Here is a 26,698-nt window from a genome sequence, read left to right on the forward strand (position 1 = left end):
TACGAGTCGTACATTACATGTGCAACGTTGCTACAAATTACAATATTGCTATTTTCCGCCGATTATGCTCGTGTGATTTTTGCACCCTAAAATGCTCGACTTAGTGCCGGCATATTTGCTGGGTCCCCTAATTGTGGACCCTGCGCTACATGACATGATGATATTATGACTGTACGTAGATATGCATGCTGCATGCACAAAATAATGACCAGGCATGAAGATCAAGGGTTCAAAGTCCATGAACCATGTGAACCAAGCCAGGAAAACGAAGGAAACGTTTGTAGTTGTTTTCTGGGTGACTTGCGAATGAAGAACATCGCGAGTCTACCATGCAGGATGGTCTGCCAACTGCCAAGCCCAAGACAAGGACGGACGTCACGTCATTAGTTTCTTTTGATCCAGCTTTTCTGCGTGGGTCTGATAGTGATACGAGTCGACACTGGCAGCGCCAGGGTCACTCTGTTACCTGGTTACTCTGTGTGAAATCGCTCGTCGAAGATCTGTTGTCTTTTCCAGCGGTAGATTTACTATCTGTAGATCAGTGTGTATTCCAGTGCCCTTGGTTAGTAAAAGTTGCCGAGTTGATCACAATCAGCAGCTGCTGGCTATCTTTAGAAAGAGTTCGCAGAGTGTGCCTTCATGTTTCTTCAGCCCTTGGGATAGCCATCAATAAGACAGGAGTTGAACCGAGCGATAGCCTTCGCGATCAAGGTCGTTGCTCCTTGAAAAATAGTGTGTGTTTCTTGCAGATCGGCTGAGCAAGACGAAATGACCGTAGCTTCGGTGCGACTGTACGTCACCCTGGAACGGAGATAGCCAGAGAGGAGGAAGCCGTGGGAAAGCTAATGCCGGTAGCCGGATAGTACTTCAGAGCTGTTGTTTGGATTCTGTCATTGCTTCGGACCGTTCCGTGCTTGAACTCGCAGAGAGCAGGACAGTAAAAATGGCTACTTGGTGGTAGCGCGGCATGAGTAGGGCACCTCATGTCTCTGGCGGGAGCCGTCGAGGCTTGACTGTCAAAGCTGTGGTCACGGAGCAGCCTCGACCCGCCGCTGGAAGCATTGAAGCAGTAACCTCGGGCCGCTTCCTACCGATCTTGGCTGTTTCGAATCGGAAAAGTGGGTTTCGTTCTAGTCAGAGCCGACATCATCCGGATTCTCGTTCCGGGCTCATTGGCAGTCTCTCGCCGGATGAAGATGTGAAGCCACACGCACAGATGAAATCTGCATGGACGGCTCCGTCAGGCGGAAAACAGACCTCCCGTGGGCCATCGGTAAATAGCAAGACTGTCCATGTAACTGAGGGTGGCGAATATGCTGGCAAACTGGGAGATCAAGAAGATGTTCAAGTAGCGGCTGGAAGAGCCCACAGCCCTGCTGATGTAGATATGTGCATGGGCTTGAATGGGCTAGTTCTGGTCAAGGAAGGGGACGACATTCTTGTGAAGGATGCACCCATGCCATTCACAAGGTAAGCTGAGTAAGTGTTGCCTTACCGAATCAGGGCCATAGCTGGTCCCCATTTAGGGAGGTGCACGGCCGCATATGTGTAGGATGGCTGGTGCATGTCATTCATGGTCATTATGTGCATGCTGAATATACCTTATTTCCCCGAATATTCGAATACAAGTCGCACCGCTTTACACTGAACTTCAAGGGCACAGAAGGGGATGCGACTTACAATCGAGAGTGACATCCCACTTATATGCATGTATTGTAACAATGTGGTTCAAACCTCAAAGTGGAGGTGCAACTTATAATCGAGCGCGCCTTACAACCGGGGAAATACAGTAGGTCAAAAATGTTAACCCTTTGAGGACTACCCAAAACCACCTGGATTCCTACCATTTTCAGGCGAAAAATCGGTATTTTATCTAGTGTAATAAAATTTGGTTCCAAAGAGACATAGACATCAGTAGGCAACAAAAACCAAAGTTTCTACATCATATATCAATTATAGAGGTCAGAATGGTCAATTCAAAATAGCTGTATGTTGCGATTTTCTCCAAAAATCGGGATTTTCAAAAATTGATGTAGTGTCCTAAAGTTTGATTCTAAAGAGACATTGACATCAGCGGGCAACAAAAACGGATCACACTGTTCATCCTCACTATCGCTGCTCATAAAGATAATGCCAAGGGCCTCAGACAAGGAGACACTTGACAGGTTACATGCCATCGGCACTCTCAACAAAGTAACAAGTTAGTTTCAAATTCCAAATAATTTCTCGATCGGCGCATTCTCTGAGTATACTCAAATGTGGCCGGTTCTCCACGGGACCGACGCGGATCGACTGCGACATGTCTCACCTTGACGAAGAATTAGATCGTACTCGTCTGAGCAACATTATAAGCGACTTCAAGCACCTAAAAATATATCGATATCGCAATTTTCTCAAAAACGGATATACTCGTCTATAGGAATCCAGCTATACCTTAAAACACGGATATATTCGTCCTTCGTCCTCAAAGGGTTTTAAGGGCGGTGCACGTGCCCACCATGCCCCATGCGAGCTACGCACCTGTGTATTGTGTTGGTGAATCTTCTTCCTTGCAAAGTTCAGCAATGTCAGGTTAAATGCACACTAAAATGCATGCTTTCAGAATGCTGGGTGACCACCTTATGCGCATGCTTGCCCGAGAGACAGAGCCCAAGACGTGGAGGCCAAAGTAATGCGCACGCTTGCCCGAGAGACAGAGCTCAGGACGTGAAGGCCAAGTAGCAAGTGGACAACAGTCCGGGCTGTTCATGGCAAATCTGAGGAACCTAGAAGCAGGGACTTCTGTGAAGTTAGTTACCTCCACTCGGCAAACCTGCAAGAAAGTACCACTTTTTGCTCGATATACAGTGTTCGGAGGAATTCAACCCCCATCAGGCACTAAGCGTTTAGAAGTATCTAATGACATTTTTTGTTCTATATCTTATTGTGCTCCAGCCGCGAGGCGAGCCATCACTAGGCTTACAAACTGACAGTGACGCTCCATTTCCAGCGCTACGCACACCTCCCAGGGCTGGGGTCCGCAGGCGCGTGCGCCGGTGCCCTTCAAGGGGGGTTCTGGGGTACTGGCCCCAGGAAAATTTTCAAAAAATGAAGCAAAATCCTGCATTTTGAGCAAAAGAAGGGGGTTTAAGGGCACCCAGGAACCCATACGGGGCACGCGCCTGCGGTCCCAGGTCACTGAGCAGTGGGAGTCAGTGTTGTCGCCCTTGGAGGGAGTGAGACGCAACAGATGCACTGTAGTGTCATGCTTGCGTGTGTGTGTGGGGGGGGGGGCGTGTGTGTGTGTGGGGGGGGCGTGTGTGTGTGTGGGGGGGGGGGCGTGTGTGTGTGGGGGGGGGGCGTGTGTGGGGGGGGGGGGGCGTGTGTGGGGGGGGGGGGGCGGGGGGCGTGTGTGTGTGGGGGGGGGGAAGAGTACAGTCAGACGTCGCTTATCTGCTCCTCTTTTATCTGGATCCCTCACCATCCGGAAGAAAATAGCTGGTTACAGATGTATAGAATACGTGATGCATCCAGCAAAACCGGTGTTCGCTTTTCTGGTTCCCTCGCTTATCCGGATATTTTTCTCACCACTCTATGGCATGGGTGACACTGACTCATGCCGCTGCTTTGGGCCTCACAAGGTGTTTGTCGCACTAGAAACGGAGTGCCGCTGTACGTTTGTATCCTTAGTGATGTTTCAGCTGCTGGAGAGCTGTAAAAATGTGTGTGTTGTATTTGTGTCTGAGTGTATATATATGTGTGTGTGTGTGTGTGTGTGTGCGTGTGTGCGTGCGTACCTGTGTGTGTGTGCACGCGCATGTGTACATGTATATTATGTATATGTGTGTCTGTGTGTGTGCATGTGCGCATGTGTGCGTGCATGTGCTGCTTTCCGCCGTCGCAGCGTACCAAACGCCATCAAGGACCTGTGCAGGTCGCCATGGCGAAAGTACTACCAGCGACCGCCGCTCAACACGCCCGGTCTGCTGGCAATCGGCGAAGTGCGCACGCGCTGGCAGCAAGCCGTGTTCGCCTGGTGTCTCGGCATGCTCTGTTCCTGCCCACCATCACCACCAGTAGCAACACATTGCTGCTGCTGCTCGAATGATACCGCCAGGTCACGGTGTAATGGCGGAGACGGGGATGATGGTATGGAAACTCTGCTAGTGTATCACTCCGATGATATCGCCGTGGCACTGAACTACTGCATGCAGAGTGCCAGCAAGACGGACGCCAGCAGTCCGCTGCACGCGTACGTGACGCAGCTCAGGCAGGAAGGTTAGTGTTGGGGAAACGTACGGTGTGTGCGCGTGTGTCTGTGTGTGTGCGCGCGTGTGTGTGTGGGGTGTGGGGGGGGGGGGGGGGTGCACGCAATTGCACACCTGCCAACCATCCCGATTTGGCCGGGACAGTCCCGATATTGAGGGTGGAAATTGGCACCCAAAAGTGCATTTGTCGCATGCCTCACAGCTATGTGTGTACATGTTCATACCTAGGTATGTCATCGTCAATTTCGTGATATAGCAAACCCGTGTCCATGTCCTTGCTTAAACCCATACAAAATTGACCACTTATAAGTGTAACGAACAGTTTTCGTTTATAACGAACTAAATCTTGTAGGGCCGCATGTAAGCCAAGTGCATTCATACTGTCATGGGTCACTTGCCAGTCATGACTTGCTGCTTGTATAGTGTAAGTGCATTTCTATTACAACGAACTTCGGCTATAACAGGGGGTCGGAAGGTATTGGACATTGGTGCGGCCGCATGAGTAGGCGAGGTCCGGGGTCCCCCCCCCCCCCCCCTGAAATGTTTAGGGAAATTGGGCCCAAATAGCCCATATTTCATTGCTTCAAAAGTCACAAGATGAAATTATCGGTGCGGCTTTGGCCGGACCTGCCGCAACGTTTCCGACGCCCTTGTATACAGAGGTAATTCTCCTGCACAATGGTGTTTGTATTATCCTGAGTCAACTGTACACTACAGGGACAACTCACACAAAAGCTAAGTACAGTAGGTATCGGTTATAGCGTGGGTGTTTGAAAAACGACTTTCTACTCTTATTTCCGATATTTGTTACACACGATAAATATAGTGTGACGTATCCTATGCATTTGCGCATAGCCAGGAAGATCATCATACATGCAACGTAGTGCTGCTGTGTATGCGGTTGCTCATGCTTTCAAAGTAGTCCCATACTGGGCCATAGGTTCACCATGTGGCCGAGCAACATGAGTTACATGACCACAACAGATGCACTTGCAGCATTATGATGCAATTCGAGTCGGTTCAGAACTGTATCGGGCAGATGTTATTACTACAGGCGATACACTTTGTACTAATCTGGCATGTTTTGCTACACAAAGTCCATTCTTAGGACCGATATATTCTATTACACGATAGCATTGCTTGTAAGAATAAATATACACATGAAACCCATGTTATGATTATGAAAATATGAGAGTTCATTCTTGTAGGCAGTATATTCTTTTACACGACCACGCTATAACCGATACGCACTGTACAGAAAAACCTGTAACTAAAGACCACCGTGACTAGCGACCAGCCTGGTACTACCGACCACTTTTCCAGGCACGGACGGTCTCACATTCATATAATGGTTGTGCGGTGCAAACCTCTAACTAAGGACCACCTGCCACTGAAGACCGCTTTCTCTGGCCCCAAGGGGTGGTCGTTAGTCACAGGTTTTACTGTATGACACATTGTATGGGGTGTGTTTCTGTGTGTGTGTGTGTGTGTGTGTGTGTGTGTGTGTGTGTGTGTGTGTGTGTGTGTGTGTGTATGTGTGTGTGTGTGTGTGTGTGTGTGTGTGTGTGTGTGTGTGTGTGTGTGTGTGTGTGTGTGTGTGTGTGTGTGTGCAGATGTTGTCGAAGAGAAGCTGTTTGTCCGCTGGATTAGTCTAGACGGAAATAACTTCACCGGCATGGATCATCTCCAGGAGAAACGACCCATCCACGCACAGATTGCACAACACCTGGGCTACTGGCCACGCTTCAACTTCTACGACCACTGCCTGGACATTGTCAAAGGTCAGCACGCGGCATTGACTATGCCACTTTTTAATGTGTTGTGTGTGCGTGCGTGCGTGCGTGCGTGCGTGCGTGTGTGTGTGTGTGTGTGTGTGTGTGTGTGTGTGTGTGTGTGCGTGACAGTTCGCCTTCGCTTGGCTTCCTCTCTTTATGTATTTTACATACCTTTGAGCCTCCTAAATTGGGTAATCTGTTGCCTTGCATTTTCGAGTTATTGTAAGACCGGTTTGTTCACTGGCCTTACTAGTCTCGTCATCATCATCCCGTAACGTTCGATACTCTTTGTTGCTGAGGGACACAGCTTATGCACATATTCGTGGCGCATTCCCTTCCCCTCATTGGAACTTTCCGCACCTGAGCCTTCCAAGTTGGAAGGTTGTTGGTTTGCGCTTCGTAGATGTGTTGGAACTACATGTAGATGTCAGGTCGTCGAATAGAGTAAGTTAGCCAGACATCTGGAATAATCATGAAATTGATTGTTCCAACTAGGAACACACGCTTCTTGCCGAACTTGACACTTGACTGACTTACGACTGCCATCCGGAGCACACGAGGAGCACGTCGCCTGGAATAAGACTATAAAAAGGAAAGTACTGTATGATGTACAATAATTACTGCTGAGGTGTAGAAATGCCAGTGGTTCTATGGGCATACTCGTGTGTTGCTGTCACTGTCACTGTCCAGGCATCTACAGCGACGAAGAGTACAATCCGAGCAAGGAGTACGGCATGGGATGCTGCCAGCCATGCTCCGTCTGCAGCTTTCACTGGCGGGGCGCAGTGCCCGGCGGTGAGGGATGGAATCAACGAGATGAAAACTACTACCACATGTAGGCAACAGCAGCACTACCTTGTTGTATACGCTCCGATTATCACCATGTAGACGACAACACTGCGTCGTTGTATACACTCCGACAGTACTGCCACGTGTAGACGACAACACTGTCTTGTTGTATACACTCCGACTATCACATGCAGACAACACTGCATTGTACACACTCAAGACTGTCACATGCAGACAACACTGCATTGTACACACTCAAGACTGTCACATGCAGACAACAACATTGTGTTGTATACACTCAAGACTATCACATATAGACAGCACTGCATTGTATACGCTCAGACTACCACCTGTAGACAACAGCAACACTGCCTTGTTCTATATGCTCAGACAGTACTATCACATGTAGACAACAACATTGTGTTGTATACACTCACACTACCACATGCAGACAACACTGCGTTGTATACATGTACACTCGGACTACCACATGCAGACAGCAACATTGTGTTGTATACATGTACACTCAGACAGCCAGACTTGCTCCCTTAGTATTATTTATTATTTATACAGTGCGTTGAGCATGACATTGTGTATACTGAACGCCACGAAATGATTTTATGCCAAACTGCCTGCTACAGTACTACCACACTGTACTAGCGATAGTATTGCCACTGTAAGATATCAGCATATGCATGTGACTCTGCACCCCCACTCATGATACACACACATTGACCTGCCCTGCACGAATACATGTCCACACTGACCATTGCCCACTCTCCATTCCATCAGACTATCATAACTATTAGTATCAGTGTAGCCACACTGTCACACTGTTCAGCTCCTGATGTAAATTGTAAATTCGATCGCCAAACTGTTTAGAACAGCAAGTTATTAACTGATTCTTTGCCGCTGCTCCTACTGCCCTCACTGCTGCTGCCGCTGCTACTGCCGCCACCACTACAGCTGCAGCCACTTGCTCTCTCAGCACCAGCAACATGCAGTACATGTATAGGTGTTATCGAGAGCCTGATGATAGACGCCGTCTCGTAAATAATTCTCTCGATCCCACATGGCATTTGTACATGTACAGCGTTACTAGCCTTCAGTTGCCAGTGGTTGCGTATTTCTCAGAGTGAGGGTGTGAGTGCCACGGTTTAAGCACCGTTATGCTAGGATGCGTGCTGAGTGTTGTACATCTGCCCCTCCAGGAATCCGCGGACAGAAAGTTGAAATTCTGCGGCACAAATCGCTACATTATGCGGCGGATAGCGTGAATTCCACGGCAATACTGCGGTATTTCTGCGGCGCTGCACCGGCGAAAAGACATGGCTATATGCTATGTACAAGTATCAATAGAAAATGTAGTGGTCGAAAACACGAAAAACACACGATAGGCTCAATATAGTAAAGAAGAAAACTGGTACAGTTGCTGTACTGTCCATTGCACCTGCACATCATGCAACAAAATAGCGACAGGACACTGCACTGTGCATGAATATGAAGCGCGTGCTCGCATTGCCCCCAAACCGTGATTTTTCACAATTCTGCGGTGAAAACTGTGAATTCCGCAGGATATTTTAAAAAAAACATGAATTCCGCGGATTTTACCGCGGCCGCGGATTCCTGGAGGGACAGGTACATGTACTTCATGATTGTAGTGCTGAGTATGAAGTAGTAGAATGCTGCTCCGTTACACAGCCCATTTACTACGGCCATGACGAGAATGCAGCCCATTGCTGCCGCCGTGACGGATCTGCACTACAAGTTGTTATTGCTACGATCGCTGTGACAAGTCCGCATATGCTGCATGTATCTCTTAAAACTGATGGCACAGATCATATACTGTATTATGCAGTGCGGAGTTCTGAAATACACTTCTACAAACTGAAATCAGTACTCTACCCATACAAGCTCCTACCTATAAAATGTACATATCCAAGGATAGCATCCCCTCCATGTCCACCACTCAACCACTCGCATACAAACCGAGAACAATGAGAGTAGCTGTAATAATAATTATGGTCACAGTTCCCAGCTAGGGGAGAATGACATCATACTCTTTGATACCAGTAGTAAATTAATGATAGTACATTGTAGTAATGAGCAGGTATGAAAAATATGCATATCACTAGCAGTGCATAGAATGCAGCACAAGTTGAGGGGATGAGTGCGCGAATACACACAACACATGTACATCATGTATGCTGAAATACGTAATGTCACGAGTGTACGTGAATAGAACGCTGAAGGGACAGACGCCTACTGGCATGCAGCCTACTAAGTTGAGAATAGACGAGCAATGAGATGTTTGCCAGGCAAGCAGATATGCAAAAGCGACGGAGAAAACTAGGAACAGCAAACACAAAGAGTGATGCCAGTCCTAGCGAACAGACACCCCACACACACGCACACACTCACCCATCCCCCACAGACACATAAGCGCAAGCACGGGATAGAATCCTTACTATGGACACTCAACTAAAGGAAAAGACAAGCTAAGCAACATCACAGTCATATTGAGGGGAAAAGGCAAATGTCCAAAATGTCCACGCGCACTTCTGCTTGCGCAGAAAAGAGAACCGCAAAAGACCTGCTGAAGATAGTGACAGACAAAGTTGTTTCTTTACCAAAGATATCAAGTATAGAAGAAAGCATGGCATATCGGTAATAGCAGCCAAACGTGATATGCAATGCAGTGAACATAGAAAGATTATGTTTGCAGGATAGGATATAGGGGTCCAGTCAGGAAATACACCAGATTAGACTTGGTGTTACTGCTGCTGCAACATGCAGGTGCTACTGCTGCTGTAACACGTACAGTGCAGCAGCCCGCGTGCCAGTGGGTGCAAGCTGACGCAGAAACGACGTCAGTTGGTGTCACATGATTGCACTATGCATAAGCAGTGTGTATATGTGCCATGGTGAGAACATACAGAGACAAGGGAAGGTAGGTGGTAGGTAGGTGCACACAGCAGAGCACGATCGGCATCATGGGTATGCACACAATACCCAAAGAGAACTAACTGCACTGGCACTCAGATATCCATGCCAGAGAGCAAAAGTTACACATGCGCGCACACACACACGCGCACACACACACACGCACACACACACACACACACACACACATATACACACGTACAACAGCAAGAAGAACGAGACCACGAACAACGACGCCGAGGAAAACAAGAGCAACATCAACAGCAACAACAATAGCAACGACAACACGTACATCAACAGCAGAAGATTTCCTCTGCAAGAGTCCAGTACAACCGAGATATGATGAGAGAAAAGGCCAGGTGGCATGCACTAGCCACATGTCTGCTCGCTACTAACGCTTATATAGACTGTCAACCAGCGGTAGACAGGTGGACAGGCTAAATCTTGGCATCCTCAACAGACGGACTCTGCGTGCGAATGAGAACGTGCGAAAAGTCGGATTGTTCCAGGTGAGAGGCAGCAGCGGTGTTGAGCAAGCCATCACAATGACTGCCACTCGGAGATATGTGTGCAGAGGTCTGTTTCGACGAGGCTGACTGAGAGGAACGACGATGCTTGTCCAGACGCACTAAGCTCGGATGAGAAGAAGACCGCTGTTGCTGAGGCTGTTCTGCTGCCGATGAGGACAGTGACGTGGATGTATCGCCAGGCATGGACTGGCGGCGTGGCACCGTGTTCTGGCTATGCGCTGCTGTCAACACGTTGTCCAAACGCTCCAACACTCCGCCGCCGCCACCATCGGCCGCAATGGGTGTTGACTGCGACTGCGCTATACTGCCCGCTGCATCAGCATGGCGGCCCATGTGAGGGTCTGAGCCGAGTCGGAAGGCAGGCGTAGCAGCCGCAGTGCCAGCAGTGAGCCCGATCAGAGCTAGAGAGAACGGCGACACGCCGGGAAACGTACTCAACTTGCCCGTCCAGTACTGGCGCAGGGCGGCGGCCTTCTTGAACTTCAGCGCCAACGGCGGCGGGGCAGCGTTGGAACCGCGATTGCCAGCGGCGCTGTTCGACGAGGATTTCATCTCGGACTCAAGCTCGGAGGTATAGCATGCTACGAGTTCAGGCGAGGAAAAGTCTTCGATGGAGAGGCAGCTTGGTGTACCTGATATGCCTGAGGAGGAAGAGGACAGGGCACAAGGTCCAGAGCCATCAGAGTGGCAGGAGTTGCGATGCTGGGATTGGTTGGAATAGGTGGCAAGCGGTGCCATGATGTCATCACCCTCTTCTCCATCGCCTCCATGACCTTTTCTGCCAGAATTGGCATGAACATTCGCTGCATGGGGGATCGATGACGCATTGATCGACGTCAGTGATGACGACGACGATGCTGATGGCGTTGATGTCATATGATGACCTGCCGCTGCTGCTTCACTTGCTGCATGTGTAGCAGTGTAGTTGACAGATGCAGCGGCAGCACCACTTGCACCAAGACCAACAGGTGGGTCATGGGATAGTGGCGACGAGGGAAGCACTGGACGGCATTGACAGTGCGACGGCGGTAGTGGCTTGCCACCCGTAGCAGCACCTCCACCGGCAGCACCTCCACCTGCAGGTGCATGAGTGTCGCCAGTACATGTAGAACACTCGGCACAGTTCACCGTCAAACTGCTGTTGGCGGAGAGGTTCGTGTGCAGATTAGCACAGCCGGCGCCGCGGATCTGCCGCCGGCGAAAGCGATCGACGGACTGTACACGCGTGCATGGTGCATGCGCCCTGCTGCCACCACCACCCCCACCGGCGGTATACTCCAAACCTGTGCCATCATCACAGCTGGACAACGAGCCACGGCCATGCGGACGCTGCTGGCAGAAGTCGAGATCGCCGGAAATCGGCGGTCCACGCGGCCGCTCGAGCTGCCGCATTCCGCTGATACTGGCTGACGACTTCAAGTGAATACGTACTCTGTTCAGAAGCTGGGCAGCATCGGTGGACGTGATACGGGCACCGCTGACGGAGAAAAACGAACGGGTGGCTGCATTCTTGGCACCAGGCGATTCACTATCGGTCATGGGATTGCCGGGGGCGGAGACAACGTTGGTTCCGGGTGCCGACAGTGGGGACCTAACAAGAGGTAACGCCCGCTGCGGACTGTTTAAGGGCGTTAGAACGACTCGCATTGCCTTCTTCACCGGAGTGGTCGGTGCCGTACCAGAGGTTGTGTTCTGGGTTGCCGCTGCCGCCGACCCCGCCGATACCGTGAAAGATGACGACTCACCAGTGCTGCTAAGTCCAGCTATTTGCTCACTTCTGTTTACTACTGCTGAGGAAGGGGAGGTGCTGAAGCTACGCCGCGACTGCTGCTGCTGTTTCTCCAGCAGCATGGCTTCTATCTTGTCGGACAAGCGCAGAGCCTGCTCCTGCAGATAGGTGAAGCTCTCCTCTGGATCCTGGCGTTCGATGAGCACAGTTGATGGCAGACTGCACACACAGATACACATAGGCACACAGACATACGTAGACACACATCCGCCCGCAGACGAAAACATACACAAATAAATCAAGGATCCTAAAGAACCCGAGCAACCACAGCTGAACAGACTACACACACACGTGCGCACCCACACACACCACATGTATACGCCCGTCGCAAGAGAAACACGCAATTCTGCAAATGCACTACTGCATGTGCACCCAAGGATTTTCTCTTATAGCAACGACAGCGGGTCTTAATTTGAAGACAGACACACACACACACACACACACACACACACACACACACACACACGCGCACACACACTGTATTGTTAAGTCAACAAGACACCTGAAATCATCATAGGCAACTAAACACAACAGAGCACAGAGCAAAGTTGCTAAATTCTGGGATTCATGGCCAGCATACCGCAATACTTCAATCAGTGCATGTCGGAATGGCCAGCACCGCACCGCACTGCTATACAGTACAACTGCCCAGATCCGGGCAGGTTAGGACCGAGCACTGCCCATAACACACAGCTAACATCCTAGGGTTCCCTGTAAAAAGGCGCTGACGCCTGTTGGGAATTCCCTAGTAAAAGAAGAATAAATAATAATATATAATATGACCAGTGCTCTGCAAAAACCGACCTTAGGTGCTATTTTGGCGAAATTGAGTTTGTGCTGGATTGTTGACCCATGACCCTTTCTTCAATTTCTGGTGAAGTTTGAGGTGGATTGCATATTCAGTTAGATACAATGACAATTTCTTTGCACTTTTCCTACAATTTTTTGAGGAAAAGTAGCAAAAATCTTGGATTTTATGCTACATTTTGGAGCCAATGCTGTGAGAATTCAAGCAGCATGATTGCAACCAAACTTTGCAGAATAAATCTGTATGTCATAATCTTCAAAAGGAAAGGTTTATGATGGCATTGGATCTTCCTGTTGTGGAGATAGACACATTCTATCTCTGTTCTGTGGATGGTGTTGCTCACGAAACTGCTGGAAGAGGTATTTGGCTCTGTATGAGGATATGCCAGCCGGAGTGATGGGTAGAGGCAGGTGCAAAGTAGTGAAGAAGCTCGGATCAATGCCGGGTTAAAGGATATTGATAGTTTTATCTGGTACTGGTAGCAGAACATCTAGTTATGTCTACATCTGCCGCACACATTGTTTCATAATCGGTGATATCATGGCAGTTTCTTTTCCAAATCCTGCCAAACATACTGTATGCAGCTTTGCCACCTGGCTTTGTGAACGCCTGGTGAACAAGCTTCTTCGTAGTGATACTGGGCAAATAAAAGTAGATTGGTACTGGCTTGTTGTGCCCATGTGGAGATGCAGGTTAAAGGAGGCCATGAACTATAGCATAATGCTCTATAAAATGCTTCAATTCCACAACATCTTCCACAGGCGGTGCATTCCAGAGTTCATTCAATTCCTGTGTTGGGCTGATTTCACTTGCACTGACAGCAGCCTGCACAGATTTCAGCACCCAGGGCTTGATCCTGCGCTGGAGGCATACACAAAGACTTCCTGACATGCATGTACATGACTTCCACACCAGCCACTGACTGTATAGTCTTCAGTAGTTCAGAGTAGTTGTTGAGCCCCATCTATCACATCTCCCAGCACGCGCACGCTGGACGCGCAGGGTAGCCTCACCACGTCTCCTGAGCACGTCTAGTTTTCCGCCTACACACAAGCAGCGCTCTGACTTGGTCAGGGCGTGCGCTGTGTCAGGGCGTGCGCTGTGTGCGCTGTAAATGTAAAGCAAGGTTTCAAGTGTCACGCTCTTGAAACAGCACCAGTGCGGAACAACTACAGCCCTTGTCAAACTTGTCGCACGCCTCCTGGATTGTAGACAGTACTTGAACCGATTTTTCTTGGTCTGCACTCTGTGTATTGCCGGCATTGAGGGGCTGGGCTGGTGGCAAAACTGACGCCTGATCGAAATTCTCCTCCGCATGGCCGTCCAGCTCGATCAGCGTTGCGTCCTGCGATTCCACATTCGACTCTCCTCGGCACTGCTGTCATCAGAACTGCGATTGGACCAGGCCAAAAAATGACTATTCATCGTGAAGGAGTTCGGATAAAACCTCTGGGAGAAGCCCACAGCAATTATTTGAGCTAGCGACCGTCTTCTGCTTCGTTCCGCCATGACTCTCACCTTGTGATCTTCAAAAATCGACAGACTGTTACGTTTTGTTCTTTTTCTCGAAAAAATTACTTGAAGTACGAAGCACCTAAGGTCGGTTTTCGCAGAGCGCGGGTCATATAACATACTAGTACTTACTGCATGCAAGTAAGGATTTTTTATGCCAATCACTAATTTTAGGTAACCGACGAGGAGACAACAGTCGTAAAATAGCAATGAAAAATATCAATTGTGCACTCATAACCATGTATAAACAATTAAAATGAAACAATTCCAGAACGTTTTCGTGTGACCATCATCAGTGGAACATCGTCACATAGTAAGAATCACTAAAACAACCAGTTATATAGCTAGAGTAATTATGAAAAGAAGCGTGAGAATGCAGCACAGCTAGCGGTTATGCATAACGCGTGTAGTGTGAACCTTTGCAGTGTATCTGAGAATGGTAGCAGTAGATGAATGTGGCAGCTGTGAGTGCGTGTGAACAAAAACCTGGTGAGTGCGTATTATTTAAAAAGTGTGAGTGCTACAACATTTTCTTTTTGCTTGCATAGAACAGGGTCACGTGTGCGAATATATACAGCCTCCAACACCTGCAACTGCTTAAAGAAACGCGCGCGACAAATAACACTAAACCAGGAATCGTCAAACAACTTACGACAATCCGGACTGGACACCAAATGCTTGTAGATGGCAGACTTGCAGACGGATACAACACCGGACTCAACAGTAGCGCAACACATGAATCTGGTGTCACTCTTGACGACAACAACACGGCATGAGAGACCACCGGACGATCGTTCGTTAACAAGCCCGACGGCGGTAACGGAAAGATCACCAGGAGAACGAAATAAAAATGGAGGAAAAACGAATTTGAGGAGAAGCCAGAGACTAGCGGAGACACGACTGAGAAAAATGGAGAAGGCGGAACCAGTAGTGGCAGGTGAAAGTACGGGCGCAGCAGTGAACACGTCAAGGAGAAAGAAGCGATGGCATGAGGAGATGGAGGATGATGATGGGGATGAACAGGATGGTCAGGGAGAAAGCAAGGGTGAGCAGGAACAGGAAGTGGAAGATGAGAGTGATACGGACGAGGAGGAGTTCGACATCGACAAGAGCAAGTCTGCCATCTACAAGCATTTGGTGTCCAGTCCGGATTGTCGTAAGTTGTTTGACGATTCCTGGTTTAGTGTTATTTGTCGCGCGCGTTTCTTTAAGCAGTTGCAGGTGTTGGAGGCTGTATATATTCGCACACGTGACCCTGTTCTATGCAAGCAAAAAGAAAATGTTGTAGCACTCACACTTTTTAAATAATACGCACTCACCAGGTTTTTGTTCACACGCACTCACAGCTGCCACATTCATCTACTGCTACCATTCTCAGATACACTGCAAAGGTTCACACTACACGCGTTATGCATAACCGCTAGCTGTGCTGCATTCTCACGCTTCTTTTCATAATTACTCTAGCTATATAACTGGTTGTTTTAGTGATTCTTACTATGTGACGATGTTCCACTGATGATGGTCACACGAAAACGTTCTGGAATTGTTTCATTTTAATTGTTTATACATGGTTATGAGTGCACAATTGATATTTTTCATTGCTATTTTACTAATTTTAGGGGCTGTTTTTCACTGAAAAGCCTATTTTGTGACAGTAGATGTGTCAGAAAGGTACCCAGTAGACGGACGTGCCCGTATTAGGGACTTCCGGATCTGTTTTTTTTACTGTATTGCAATCAGTCGGAATGGCCAGCACAACAATTTGCGTTCTGTATTCTCGTGTTTGCACAAGTAGAGCTAGAGCCCCCCCCCCCCCCCCCAACACACACACCTACTCCCATGCCATTGCTACAGCAGGGTTCTAGCCTGGAACATAGTGCATGTGTATGTGTGTGGGGGGGGGGGGGGGGAGAAAGAGGAAACAGTCAGCACCCTTTTCCAATACTGTAAAGTCAACAAATATTCGGCGCATAGATGAACTGACCGCCACTAGTTTTAGCCTGGTCTACACCACACGACTGATTGAAGTGCCTCACACACACGCTCAGTAACACTAGCAACAGTCGATGAGACAGCAAACGTTCACTGCCGACCTGAAGAGGACAAGGAACTCCTGAAATCCCTTGTTCTCAATAGCATAACGAACGACTCTTTTCTTGTACGTTTGGTGAATATATTATTACTGAGGATTCAATCGGTATAGATAGAAATAACCGCCCAAGCACAGGAGTCACCAATAAAACAAGTAGTGTGATATAATAAAGTGGGGGGACCGGTGCACATTGCGATTGCGGCATGCACCCGAAATAGACTTTAGATTCCAGATGGATGATAGATAGATAGATAGATAGATAGAAGAGATGCAACAAGATGACATGGTTGGATATCGTTTGGGAATTCAAAATAAAGAAGAGACACTTGGTGATAAAGCCTCCAAGAAAGTAGAGATGAGCACACAGAGGCAAACACGCAAGTTCATGAAGCATACGTACACACATACATGATAGTAATTCAAAAGAGAGCATTGACATTATGCGCGTGATCATGCGTGAGTTCTGGGGTGCACACGCCTGCTTGGATGTGCGTGTGTGTGTGTGTGTGTGTGTGTGTGTGTGTGTGTGTGTGTGTGTGTGTGTGTGCGTGCATTTGTGTGTGTGTGTGTGTGCGTGTCCAGTGTGTGTTTTCCTGGGTCTTGGTAAACACACACACACATAACGGTGCGTGCTACGATGTGTTGTGGAAAGGGAAAGCCGCATGCACAATGCAGTCAGCCACTATGACGTATACACACAAAGTTGTGTATAAGTTATCAAGAACACGTAACGGGTAGTCAGACAGCAAAGTGACAGAAATAAGTAAGACTAGTGACCAGAATGTATCAGCCAGCTATCCTGGCAATGCCCGCTATGTCCTCTGAGACATCTACACTCTCACTTAGTAGCAATGAGTTGAAACTTTACGCATGCAATGTACATACAGTCATTTATGCACACCAACACCATACATTTATCTATGCACAAACACCATACATCTATCTATGCACAAACACCATACATCTATCTATGCACAATCACCATACATCTATCTATGCACAAATACAGTACATTTATGGACAAACACAGTACACTCATGGACAAACTGCAGGGTGAGATCAAAATCAAGAAGACATCAGCACGTTGCATACACGAGCAGGTAACTGCAGTAGTGCAGTGCAAACCTCTCCAGAATCTCATCGCCTTCATCAACTGTTCTTCAAGGCCAAGATGGCTCAATTACGCACTCGTGTTGGTGGGCTCTGGTGACGCGAGGCGCAGATACCCGACGCCAGCGATGCTGAAGATGTGGAGGAGCGGTGCACACGGGAGCGCCAGCTGGCAAAGGACTCGCCCAGGTCCGAGGCGCGACGGGTGAAGCCACCAGTGGTGTGAGAGGCGTTGCCGTTGTCAGGGGACGTGGTGTCCGATGCTCTACGCACGGCACCACTGTCTGCGTGGCGATCATCACGAGATGATGTGAATACACCACTGTTGTCACATGCCAGGCCTTCTTCCGCTAGGTGCTGGGGACTATCGTCCAGGGAGATGCCAGAGTCAAACGCAGCATCCTGGTTGGAGGAGTCTGCAACCGCCACAACGTCATTGCTCTCGTCATTGCGGAGCTGGGGGGCGTGCGCAGACTGCGCACAATCGTTCTCTTCACTGCTACCTGGCTGGCGCTGTTGTGACGACGAGGATGGCGGTGATGGTGCAGACTCTGGACATTGCTCTGGCGAGAGTGCATGTCCAGAGTCCGATGAATTGCTCCTGGCAGCAATACCACTTCGTTTGCCAATGGTGCCAGTGGACGATGACGACGACGACGGGGAGAGGTGAGAATCATCAGTGACACTTGCCTGCGCGGTGTTGTCATACTCGCCGCTACACACAACATCATTAGCAACAGAAACAGTAGTAGGAGCAGGTGATTGCACTCTTGCTGTGCTGCTATTCTGGCAGCCAGAGTCTCTTGCTGTGCTGCTATTCTGGCAGCCAGAGTCGGTCACGGCGTCAACAGCAGTGCTCGACGGGCTGGGTGAATTCCTGCGCATTCCACCACCACCGCTACCACCAGTGTTGGCAGCTGTGCCTGCTGCTGCTGCTGCAGGTGCCGACTTCTTGAGCCTGTCCCTCCAGCTAACGTAGGTATGCTCCAGCGGTGCTTTGAGCTCGGCTGGAGACGGCGATGAGGATGTGTGCCGTCCGGCTGCTGCTGCCCCTGGTACCGGTGAAGAGGTGCGTGAAGTGCTGCTCACACGGCTTGTCAGCGGAGAAACACTGGCTGTGCTGGGTGCGGCCAGCGATGGGAACGAGCTTTCACCCAGTACGGTGCGACTGATGCGCGAGCGCGAACCCGAGCGACTGCGATCCACCGGCGCGAGGTGACGAGACGAGGAGGGCGAAACAGAACGGTTAATGTAGGAGAGGTCAGAGTGCGAGGCCGTGAGACGCGCCGACACGCCGAGATGCAAACGGTTGGGATTGCAACTGTGCTGGCGATGATGCTGCTGCTGCCCCTGGTGGTCCGAGTGTTCGTTGGTCGGGGACAATGTGCGCGGAGTGTTGGAGGTGGATACTGCTGTGGATCTGCTGCTGCCGCCGCCGCTGCTGCTACGCTGTGAACGCATGCTGATGTCGGTTTGGCTGGCTGATAGTCGACTAGATAATCCCAGAGCAGAGAGCCTCTCACCGGTGCTATCCTTAGAGATAGTAGATGTAATAGCACTGGCAGTGCTATCAGTTAGCGTAGCTGATGATGGTTCTACCGCTGCCGCTGATGATAGTTGTGCTGAATCAACTGGAGAGCGGACACGCGGTGTACTGCTGGCCGAGACAAGACGACGAGAGGATGCTGATGAGGATGAAGCATCGGTGCCAGCTCGTGACAGATTACTCTGCGACGCAGAGAAACGGGATGATAGCGCGGAACTGCTGCTTGTAGCACGTGATGTAGGAGTGTGACGTTCTGAAGACAGTTGAGTGCTAGTTTTCGCTGTACTGTTAGCAGCAGGGGCAGTGGCGTTGTCATCTGGGAACTTGTTGACGCGTGAGAAGTCCGATTGGGAAGAACGAGAGACGGAGCGACGCCGAAAGCTGCCAAGCCGTGGCGTTGAGCTGGCATCCAGGTCTCGAGTAGCACGTGGCGCCACCGTGGTAGTAGTCCTGCTGCGGCCCTCCTGGCGAGAAGCCAAGCTGCTGCCACTGCTATTGCTGCTGCTAGTGGTGGCGGTGGACGCAGAGTGCTTGGCGGAGGCGATGTCTGTTCCAGTTTTCTCCTGTACTGGAGATTTGGCAGCAGTGGAAGGAGGCCTGGTTTCAGTTCTTCGTCCAGCGGGTGATGGAGTTGATGCTAAGCCCAGTGTAGGTGAGACCGTGTTGTTCTTCTTTGATACAGTATCTGATGATCGGTTGGCACTATCATTTGCACATGTTGACTTGCCCACACTGGATACGTCGTTGTGTGAATTGGAGAAGCGGCTGCTCATCGCCGAGCCCCGGAAGCTGCCCAGACGAGGGCTGACACCAGTACTGCTACGCGGTGGTGTCTGTGCCGCCGGTGATAGTGCTCTGCTGCTGTTCTGCTGCTGACGTGATGGCGATTGACTGGCCGAACTCTGAGAAGCAGTTCTCTGCTGACCTGGGTCCTTTGGGGTTTGCTTGTCCTTCTGTTCATTTGCAGCTATTCTCTCTTTCTGGTCAGTGCTACGAGTAGAGTTACTACCTGTAGCAGTAGCTGCAACACCAGACACAGTTCTGGGCGCAGAGTTACGACTCGCTAGCTGCACCGGATCTTTTGCTGAGCTCTGTGACACTGTTCTCTTGGCGGCTGACTGCTTTTCTGCTTTGCCGCCCAGTTTGAGAGCAGTCCCAGCAGCAGCACCAGGAACAGCCGCATTGCTATCACCGTCACCACCACGGCTAGCAGCAGCAGCAGCAGGCACAGTGTTGGTAGATGACTTTTTCTCCGGTGTAGACTGCACTGGTACTAGCACCGGACTCAGTTCGATATCAGACATGATTGCGCTGTCATCAGCCGACGAGACAGAGGAGAAGCTTGGTCGGTCAGATGTAGAAGATATGCTTGCTCGGGAGCCTACACCTGTAGAGTGCGTCGTCTCCTTGGTTGAAGATGCTGCTTGGGACATTGAGTCGTTCTTGGTGGTAGCGGTGGTGGCAGCACGATCTTTCATCATCACAGCACTGCTCGCAGTGACACTCGGAGAGGGAAGCTCATCTGTCTGGGTAGAAGTGTTGCTTGAGCTGTCCACTGCCGCTACACTGCTAGAGTCACTGATGACTGTGCATGATGCTGCAGGCTGTGATGGCTGTTGAACAGCGCTAGCATCAGCAGCAGCTACGGTATCACTACCTGCTCTGCTGGTAACTGATCTACGGCTAACATCAACATTGGTTACAGTATCACTGCCCGTTCTGCTGCTAACTGATCTACGACTGGCGTCAGCAACATGATAGTCATCCGTCTGACCGGATGGTGAGCTGGTGCTGACGCGTCGTCGCCGCGGTGACAAATTACCACTAGCTGCCAAGGTGGTGGAGTGGTGACCACTAGCCAAGCTGGTGGAGGAGGAGGATGATGTCCGGTTAGCTCGCTGGTTACTGACCGAATGGGACAGGATGGGACTTGCTGCTGGCACCACAGTACTGGCTTTGGCTGCTGGCGACACGTCATCAATACTGGATGCTGAGCCAGCTCTAGAACGCCGCCGCCGACTCCCACCGGGTGTTTTCTCCGTCACAGTACTGTTTTCATTGAGTGTAGCAGTGCTGACATCTGCATTCACACTGGACGTAGAACCAGAGCGACTGCGACGGCCTGCAGCTGAGATAGCCGCCGCAGACACCATGGATGTCTGGCTGCTGCCGCTGCGGCGACTGGTGGATGTGTTGTTAACGGCGTCGGTACTACGCCGCCGCGGAGACTGTGTCCTGTCCGGCACTGCTGCCGCATTGCTGTCCGCTGCTGCCCCCTGCCGATCGTCTTTCTCAACACATCTGCTATTGGAACGAGTGCGCGAGGCAGCAACGGAGCTGGCGCAGGACGAGCGTGTACTGAGAGGAGACTCTACGGCTGGCATAGAGTGCCGCTTGCTAGCAGGCCTGGAGGTAGTAGCGTTGCGCTCAGCCACTCGCCCAACCGCATCGCCAGTACCACTGATGGATCGTGTAGTACTATTACTACTAGTGCTAGTGGTCCTGAGAGCCAGATTAGCGGGACGGGTAGCGTTGACCGCACCTGTGCCAGCAACTGACTCATCACCAGCATCACCCATAGGCATGTTATCATGTGCTTTAGCAGTGTTACTCCTACTAGGCGGGGTGTTTGTATCATCGTTAGGCAGAGTGCTAGCATGGCGGTTATCCGATGTACTACTGTGCCGCCTTGGCTGCTGGTTCTTTGTATCAGCTTGCAAAGCAGCTGCTGGCGGTGAGTCTATGGTGGCATTCTTATTGCTAACACTCTGTGTGCTGCTGGATGCCAATGGTACTACTGAGGAGAGTGGTGACCGTGACAGGGATAATGGCGGCGAGGACGATGGCGGCGGTGGGGACAATGGCACACGCTCGCATGCCGGTGTTGGTGACGGTGGGGTGACAGCACCGGATTCACTGCATGGCGTGAACAGGGGGCATGCGTACACACACATATACACACACAGACATGCGTCCATGCAACCGCAAACACCCGCGCATACGCCATGGCATAGTGACAACGTGAGTGAGTGATGGCAATGGCATGTTTAGGAGAATCACTCGCACATGCACACTTCTACACCACCCACACACATTTACCCCCCACCCTCTCCTCCCCATTATCGACAGTGATGTGGACAGGGGTTTACGCTCGCACTGTGGAAGACACCACCGGTCACACACACTGACACTCTCAATAGTTGTGATGATGTGTTGCACGAAGGCCATGGCTAGTAATAGTAATACACTGAACTCTGTTATTGAACATGGATGGTGAGCCAATTGCACTGACTGACTGTATAAGATCTGGTTACGTTGGTGGACAGTTAGTCAGAATTCGTAACATGTCCTTCTCCTTTTTTTTAACTTTTTTTTACTATAACTCTGTTATTCGGGAGAATGAATTTGAAGACACCACTGCAGCTGTACTTATGGTTGATAAATATGGTGGTAAAGACACACCTGGCAATATGGCGGTAAACACACGCCTGCCCACACACGCTCTCTAGGCTGCAAAGTTCTGGCACAGAGCTCTCCTTCTCACCACCACCACCATCAGTTCGCGCCTGGCGCCTGGTCGATGCATGGTTGGCGGTATCCGGCATAGCAGGCTGGTACATCAAGTAGTGCATGGCACATAGCAGATGACACAGCAACGACATAGCTCGATTGCGACGTACGTTTCGTCCCCGCTGGACTCATCAGGCAATCTTCTTCTTGGATGTCTTCACACGGAGCTTGACTCGGGAGAAGACATCCAAGAAGAAGATTGCCTGAGGAGTCCAGCGGGGACGAAACGTACGTCGCAATCGAGCTATGTCGTTGCTGTGTCATCTGCTATGTGCCATGCACTACTTGATGTACCAGCCTGCTATGCCGGATACCGCCAACCATGCATCGACCAGGCGCCAGGCGCGAACTGATGGTGGTGGTGGTGAGAAGGAGAGCTCTGTGCCAGAACTTTGCAGCCTAGAGAGCGTGTGTGGGCAGGCGTGTGTTTACCGCCATATTGCCAGGTGTGTCTTTACCACCATATTTATCAACTCTGTTATTGCAACACTTTTCCCAGACATCACCGTATTCTCTATGTTAGCATTATTATTGGCCAGGGTCAGAGGATGGCTCTGACTGCAGAAAACATTAACAAGGGATAACACGTGCACGAGTATCGAGCGTCAAATCGCGAAAAGACTGACCTTTTGCAGGACTGCGATCGGCGATGACGACTCATGTACGCAGAGTCCACCGCAGACGGAGTCTACACGGAGAAATGTACGCACACACACATGCAATGAGAGGAGAAATTTGCAGGAAGAAGATAACTCACTTTAATACGCCCCCCTCGGATAGTAAAATATACGCGATACGCATTTCCAAGCAACACAAGGCCCATGCCCCCCCCCCCCACACCCCACACACAAACACGGTATATGCTATACTGCTGACATGAACCATTACAGCAAACAAAGTTAGACTACAAAGGACCAAACTGACCAATGCACCGTACAACGCAGTGCCAAAAAAAGAAGAAAGAAAAAAGCAACCGTCAACATCACACATGTCGCAAGTGTTTTCTGGTTAGCTGGCTCACGTCGCTCATACAACATGCATAGAACTGTTCTCTACCGTATGTGCTCCATGACTGCACGAGACATACTTACAAAACTGAAAAGATCACGCACAACACATTCATGAGCTAAGACTCCGAAGTATGGGGCAGACACTTTCTACAGGTCTGGCCAGAGAAATCCAACCTCATGAATAAAGTAGCGCCGCGTTCAAGTGCACAGACCAGTATTTGTAGTGTCAGGGCTGCATAGCGCCCGGCGCTATTCTATTCATAAAGTTGGATTTCTTTGGCCGGTACTACACAACGTGTGCTTATTTCGGAAAGGACAAGGCTTTATGCAGCCCACAAACACGCAAGGGAACCTTGAGAAGACACTTGCTGGGTGGCTGGTAATTCTAGCAACACCGCTGTAGCAAACACTAGCCAGGCAGCCACAGCAGGTACCATTGCGCTCATTGCCAAATTTGGATTGCATGAGTAATGTATGTGAGTATGCTAGGATCGGGGATGCACTGTTTAACACCCCACATGACCATGTCCAGGTGGCCGTGTGGGGTGTTCGCGGTACAAATTACGTCATTGTGCAATGGGCTCAGTGATCCACCGGTATTCATCCGGACAGACCATAATTATGTAAGTTAGTAGTAGTAGTAGCAGCAGCAGCAGCAGCAGCAGCAGCAGCAGTGTAAGAGCTCACCTCTCGGAGGTCTGGAGCCGTGTCCAGGGTTGGTGAATTGCCCGTTGTTGCAGATGTCATCTGATGATGGGCGAGAGAGCAGACACACAATACATTCACATGTTCACACACGTACAAACGCGTGCGCGCACACACACACACGTGCAGCACACGTGCAACACACACACACAGATGGATTTAGTCGCCAGCTTGATTCTGCGGCGTCTGGCATGCGTAGAATCGGATAGGGCAATGGTTTTTTCCAGGGGATAAAAAAGCAATCTTCGGAAGAGCTTTAGACTCTTCACAAGCAATGTTTTTGAAAGTTTCGCATACACATTAGAAGACAAAGTGGTGCTGATTAAAACTCGGATCTTGAGCCAATAACAGTGAAGTTAGAAGAAAGGACCAATAATATCCCTGTCAGTTGTGTGCCTTGTTGTCCCACTATCTGACTGTATAATATCTCGTTACCTTGGTGGACAGTTAGTCATAACTCGTAACTTAGTGGCCCTGTCTTCTTAGTGGTAGATTTACTGAAGATGGCATCAACAAAATTATCCTTTCTTCTTACTTTACAAAACGGTGCAGCAGCAGGACTTACTGAATCATTAGCACCTTCATCTTGCGATGAAAAGATATCAATGGCAAGGCGACTGCGATCCCGGACAGGCAGACTGGCTGCCCTCTCCACCCCAATGTGCTGATTGCCGACAAGTCGGCGGGCAGAGTTCGGGGCACTGCCACCACCGCGAGACGATTGGTCGACCGTGACACTCAAATTCCGCGTGGACTCGCCGCGAGTGAAGGCGCCACTACTGCTACTGACTACGGGGCTGCCAGTGGGTGTTGTTTTCGCCGAACTGCAGAGATTGTTCTGGTTGCTGTTGACGGGTGTTAGCACCTTGTGAGTGCTGCTGGCAGTGCCATCGGTGGCGATGGGAGAATCAATCTTGCTGCTGCTGGCGCCGCCGGCGATAGCTGTACTGGTGCTTGTGGTACTGGTGCTGGCACTGACACCACCGACACTGCTGCTGCTGCTGACGACGCATGTGTTGCTTGTGGACATGCTGGTCGAGGGTGACTGTATGGTGGCCTGCATCCAGGAGTGCGTTGACATCTCGTGCGCGCTGGGACGTATTCTGTCGCCGTGCAAGCAAGCATACAGGACAAACGGCACAATAGCGTGGTGTGACGCGATTGCGAGAGAGAGAGAGAGAGAGAGAGAGAGAGAGAGAGAGAGAGAGAGAGAGAGAGAGAGAGAGAGATAGAGAGAGAGAGATAGAGAGACAGAGATAGAGAGAGATAGAGAGAGATAGAGAGAGATAGATAGAGATAGATAGAGAGATAGACACACACACACACACACACACACACACACACACACACACACACACACAGATAGAAAGAGAAAGAGAGAGAGAGAGAGAGAGAGAGAGAGAGAGAGAGAGAGAGAGAGAGAGAGAGAGAGAGAGAGAGAGAGAGAGAGAGAGAGAGAGAGAGAGAGAGAGACTCAGTCAAACATGTACAAGATCAAACCTAGATGTACACTAGCAGCAGCAGCAGCAGGGGGAGATACCCTACACGTACCGGCACCACTCACCTTGGTTTCACCTCTAGCAATTCGGAAATGAAGTGCTGCGCGTCTTCACTGACATGATCAAATACTTCATCGTCAAAATCATAGTCACAGTGCGAGATGTTTGCGTACGTTTCACTGTCGTTGTCACCCAGGAAAGGGGAAATCCCACTCAATCTAAGTGCAATCAATCACACAGGCACGACAAATACCCATTAGTCCTGTAGGCCCTATCGGACACAGCATGTCTCTCCTTTTGTCCATGGGAGATAGAGAGAGGTAGATAGAGAGATAGATAGAGGGAGAGAGAGAGAGACGGAGAGAGAGAGACGAGAGAGAGAGAGAGAGAGAGAGAGAGAGAGAGAGAGAGAGAGAGAGAGAGAGAGAGAGACGGAGAGAGAGAGAGACGGAGAGAGAGAGAGAGACGGAGGGAGAGAGAGAGAGAGACGGAGAGAGAGAGAGAGAGTAAGTTACATTTATAAAGACAGGTACCGTATTTCCACAAATAGTAGGCCGGTCTACTATTTTTTCAACCTCGCCCTAACCCGGCCTTATAATCGAGGACGGTCTTTTATTCTTTTAACCCAGTTTGACCCTGGTCTTCTATTTCTCGCCACACAGTTTTACCCCCGTTCTTCCATTTTCTTCTACACAGTTTGAGCACGGTCTTCTATTTTTTCCCACAGTTTGAGCACAGTCTTCCATTTTTAACACAAGAACAAAGACTCATTT

At 50.0% G+C, this 26,698-nt stretch overlaps 2 protein-coding genes across 2 annotated transcripts in view; one reads left to right on the forward strand and one right to left on the reverse strand.

Moving 5' to 3' along the window:
• The first annotated feature begins 316 nt into the window (after positions 1-316).
• Positions 317-7,919, forward strand: LOC135827355 (uncharacterized). Its single transcript, XM_065339865.1, has 4 exons — positions 317-1,470; positions 3,884-4,257; positions 5,861-6,028; positions 6,713-7,919. Exons 1-4 carry the CDS (start codon positions 968-970, stop codon positions 6,859-6,861), a joined length of 1,194 nt encoding a protein of 397 aa, XP_065195937.1. The 5' UTR covers positions 317-967; the 3' UTR covers positions 6,862-7,919.
• Positions 7,920-8,838: 919 nt separating this feature from the next.
• LOC135827167 (serine-rich adhesin for platelets-like) overlaps positions 8,839-26,698 on the reverse strand; it is a 32,343-nt gene continuing 14,483 nt past the window's right edge. The window contains exons 7-13 of the mRNA XM_065339693.1: positions 25,991-26,143; positions 24,992-25,529; positions 24,409-24,468; positions 23,338-23,399; positions 17,670-22,057; positions 12,576-12,594; positions 8,839-12,232 (exon numbers count right to left, since the gene is read on the reverse strand). Of these exons, the coding sequence (XP_065195765.1) occupies positions 10,192-12,232; positions 12,576-12,594; positions 17,670-22,057; positions 23,338-23,399; positions 24,409-24,468; positions 24,992-25,529; positions 25,991-26,143 (7,261 nt within the window). The 3' untranslated portion in view covers positions 8,839-10,191. The remainder of the gene's footprint in view (positions 12,233-12,575; positions 12,595-17,669; positions 22,058-23,337; positions 23,400-24,408; positions 24,469-24,991; positions 25,530-25,990; positions 26,144-26,698) is intronic.

This window comes from Sycon ciliatum, chromosome 11, assembly GCF_964019385.1.
Source record: "Sycon ciliatum chromosome 11, ocSycCili1.1, whole genome shotgun sequence".
Lineage (NCBI taxonomy): Eukaryota > Metazoa > Porifera > Calcarea > Leucosolenida > Sycettidae > Sycon > Sycon ciliatum.

What these genes read in the sequence shown, in the direction of transcription:
- LOC135827355 (XM_065339865.1), top strand. Translation starts at nt 968, where the DNA reads ATGAGTAGGGCACCTCATGTCTCTGGCGGGAGCCGTCGAGGCTTGACT. An exon ending in GCACCCATGCCATTCACAAG is followed by an intron (nt 1,471 to 3,883) that starts GTAAGCTGAGTA and finishes CCGCCGTCGCAG; the next exon opens with CGTACCAAACGCCATCAAGG. An exon ending in GACGCAGCTCAGGCAGGAAG is followed by an intron (nt 4,258 to 5,860) that starts GTTAGTGTTGGG and finishes GTGTGTGTGCAG; the next exon opens with ATGTTGTCGAAGAGAAGCTG.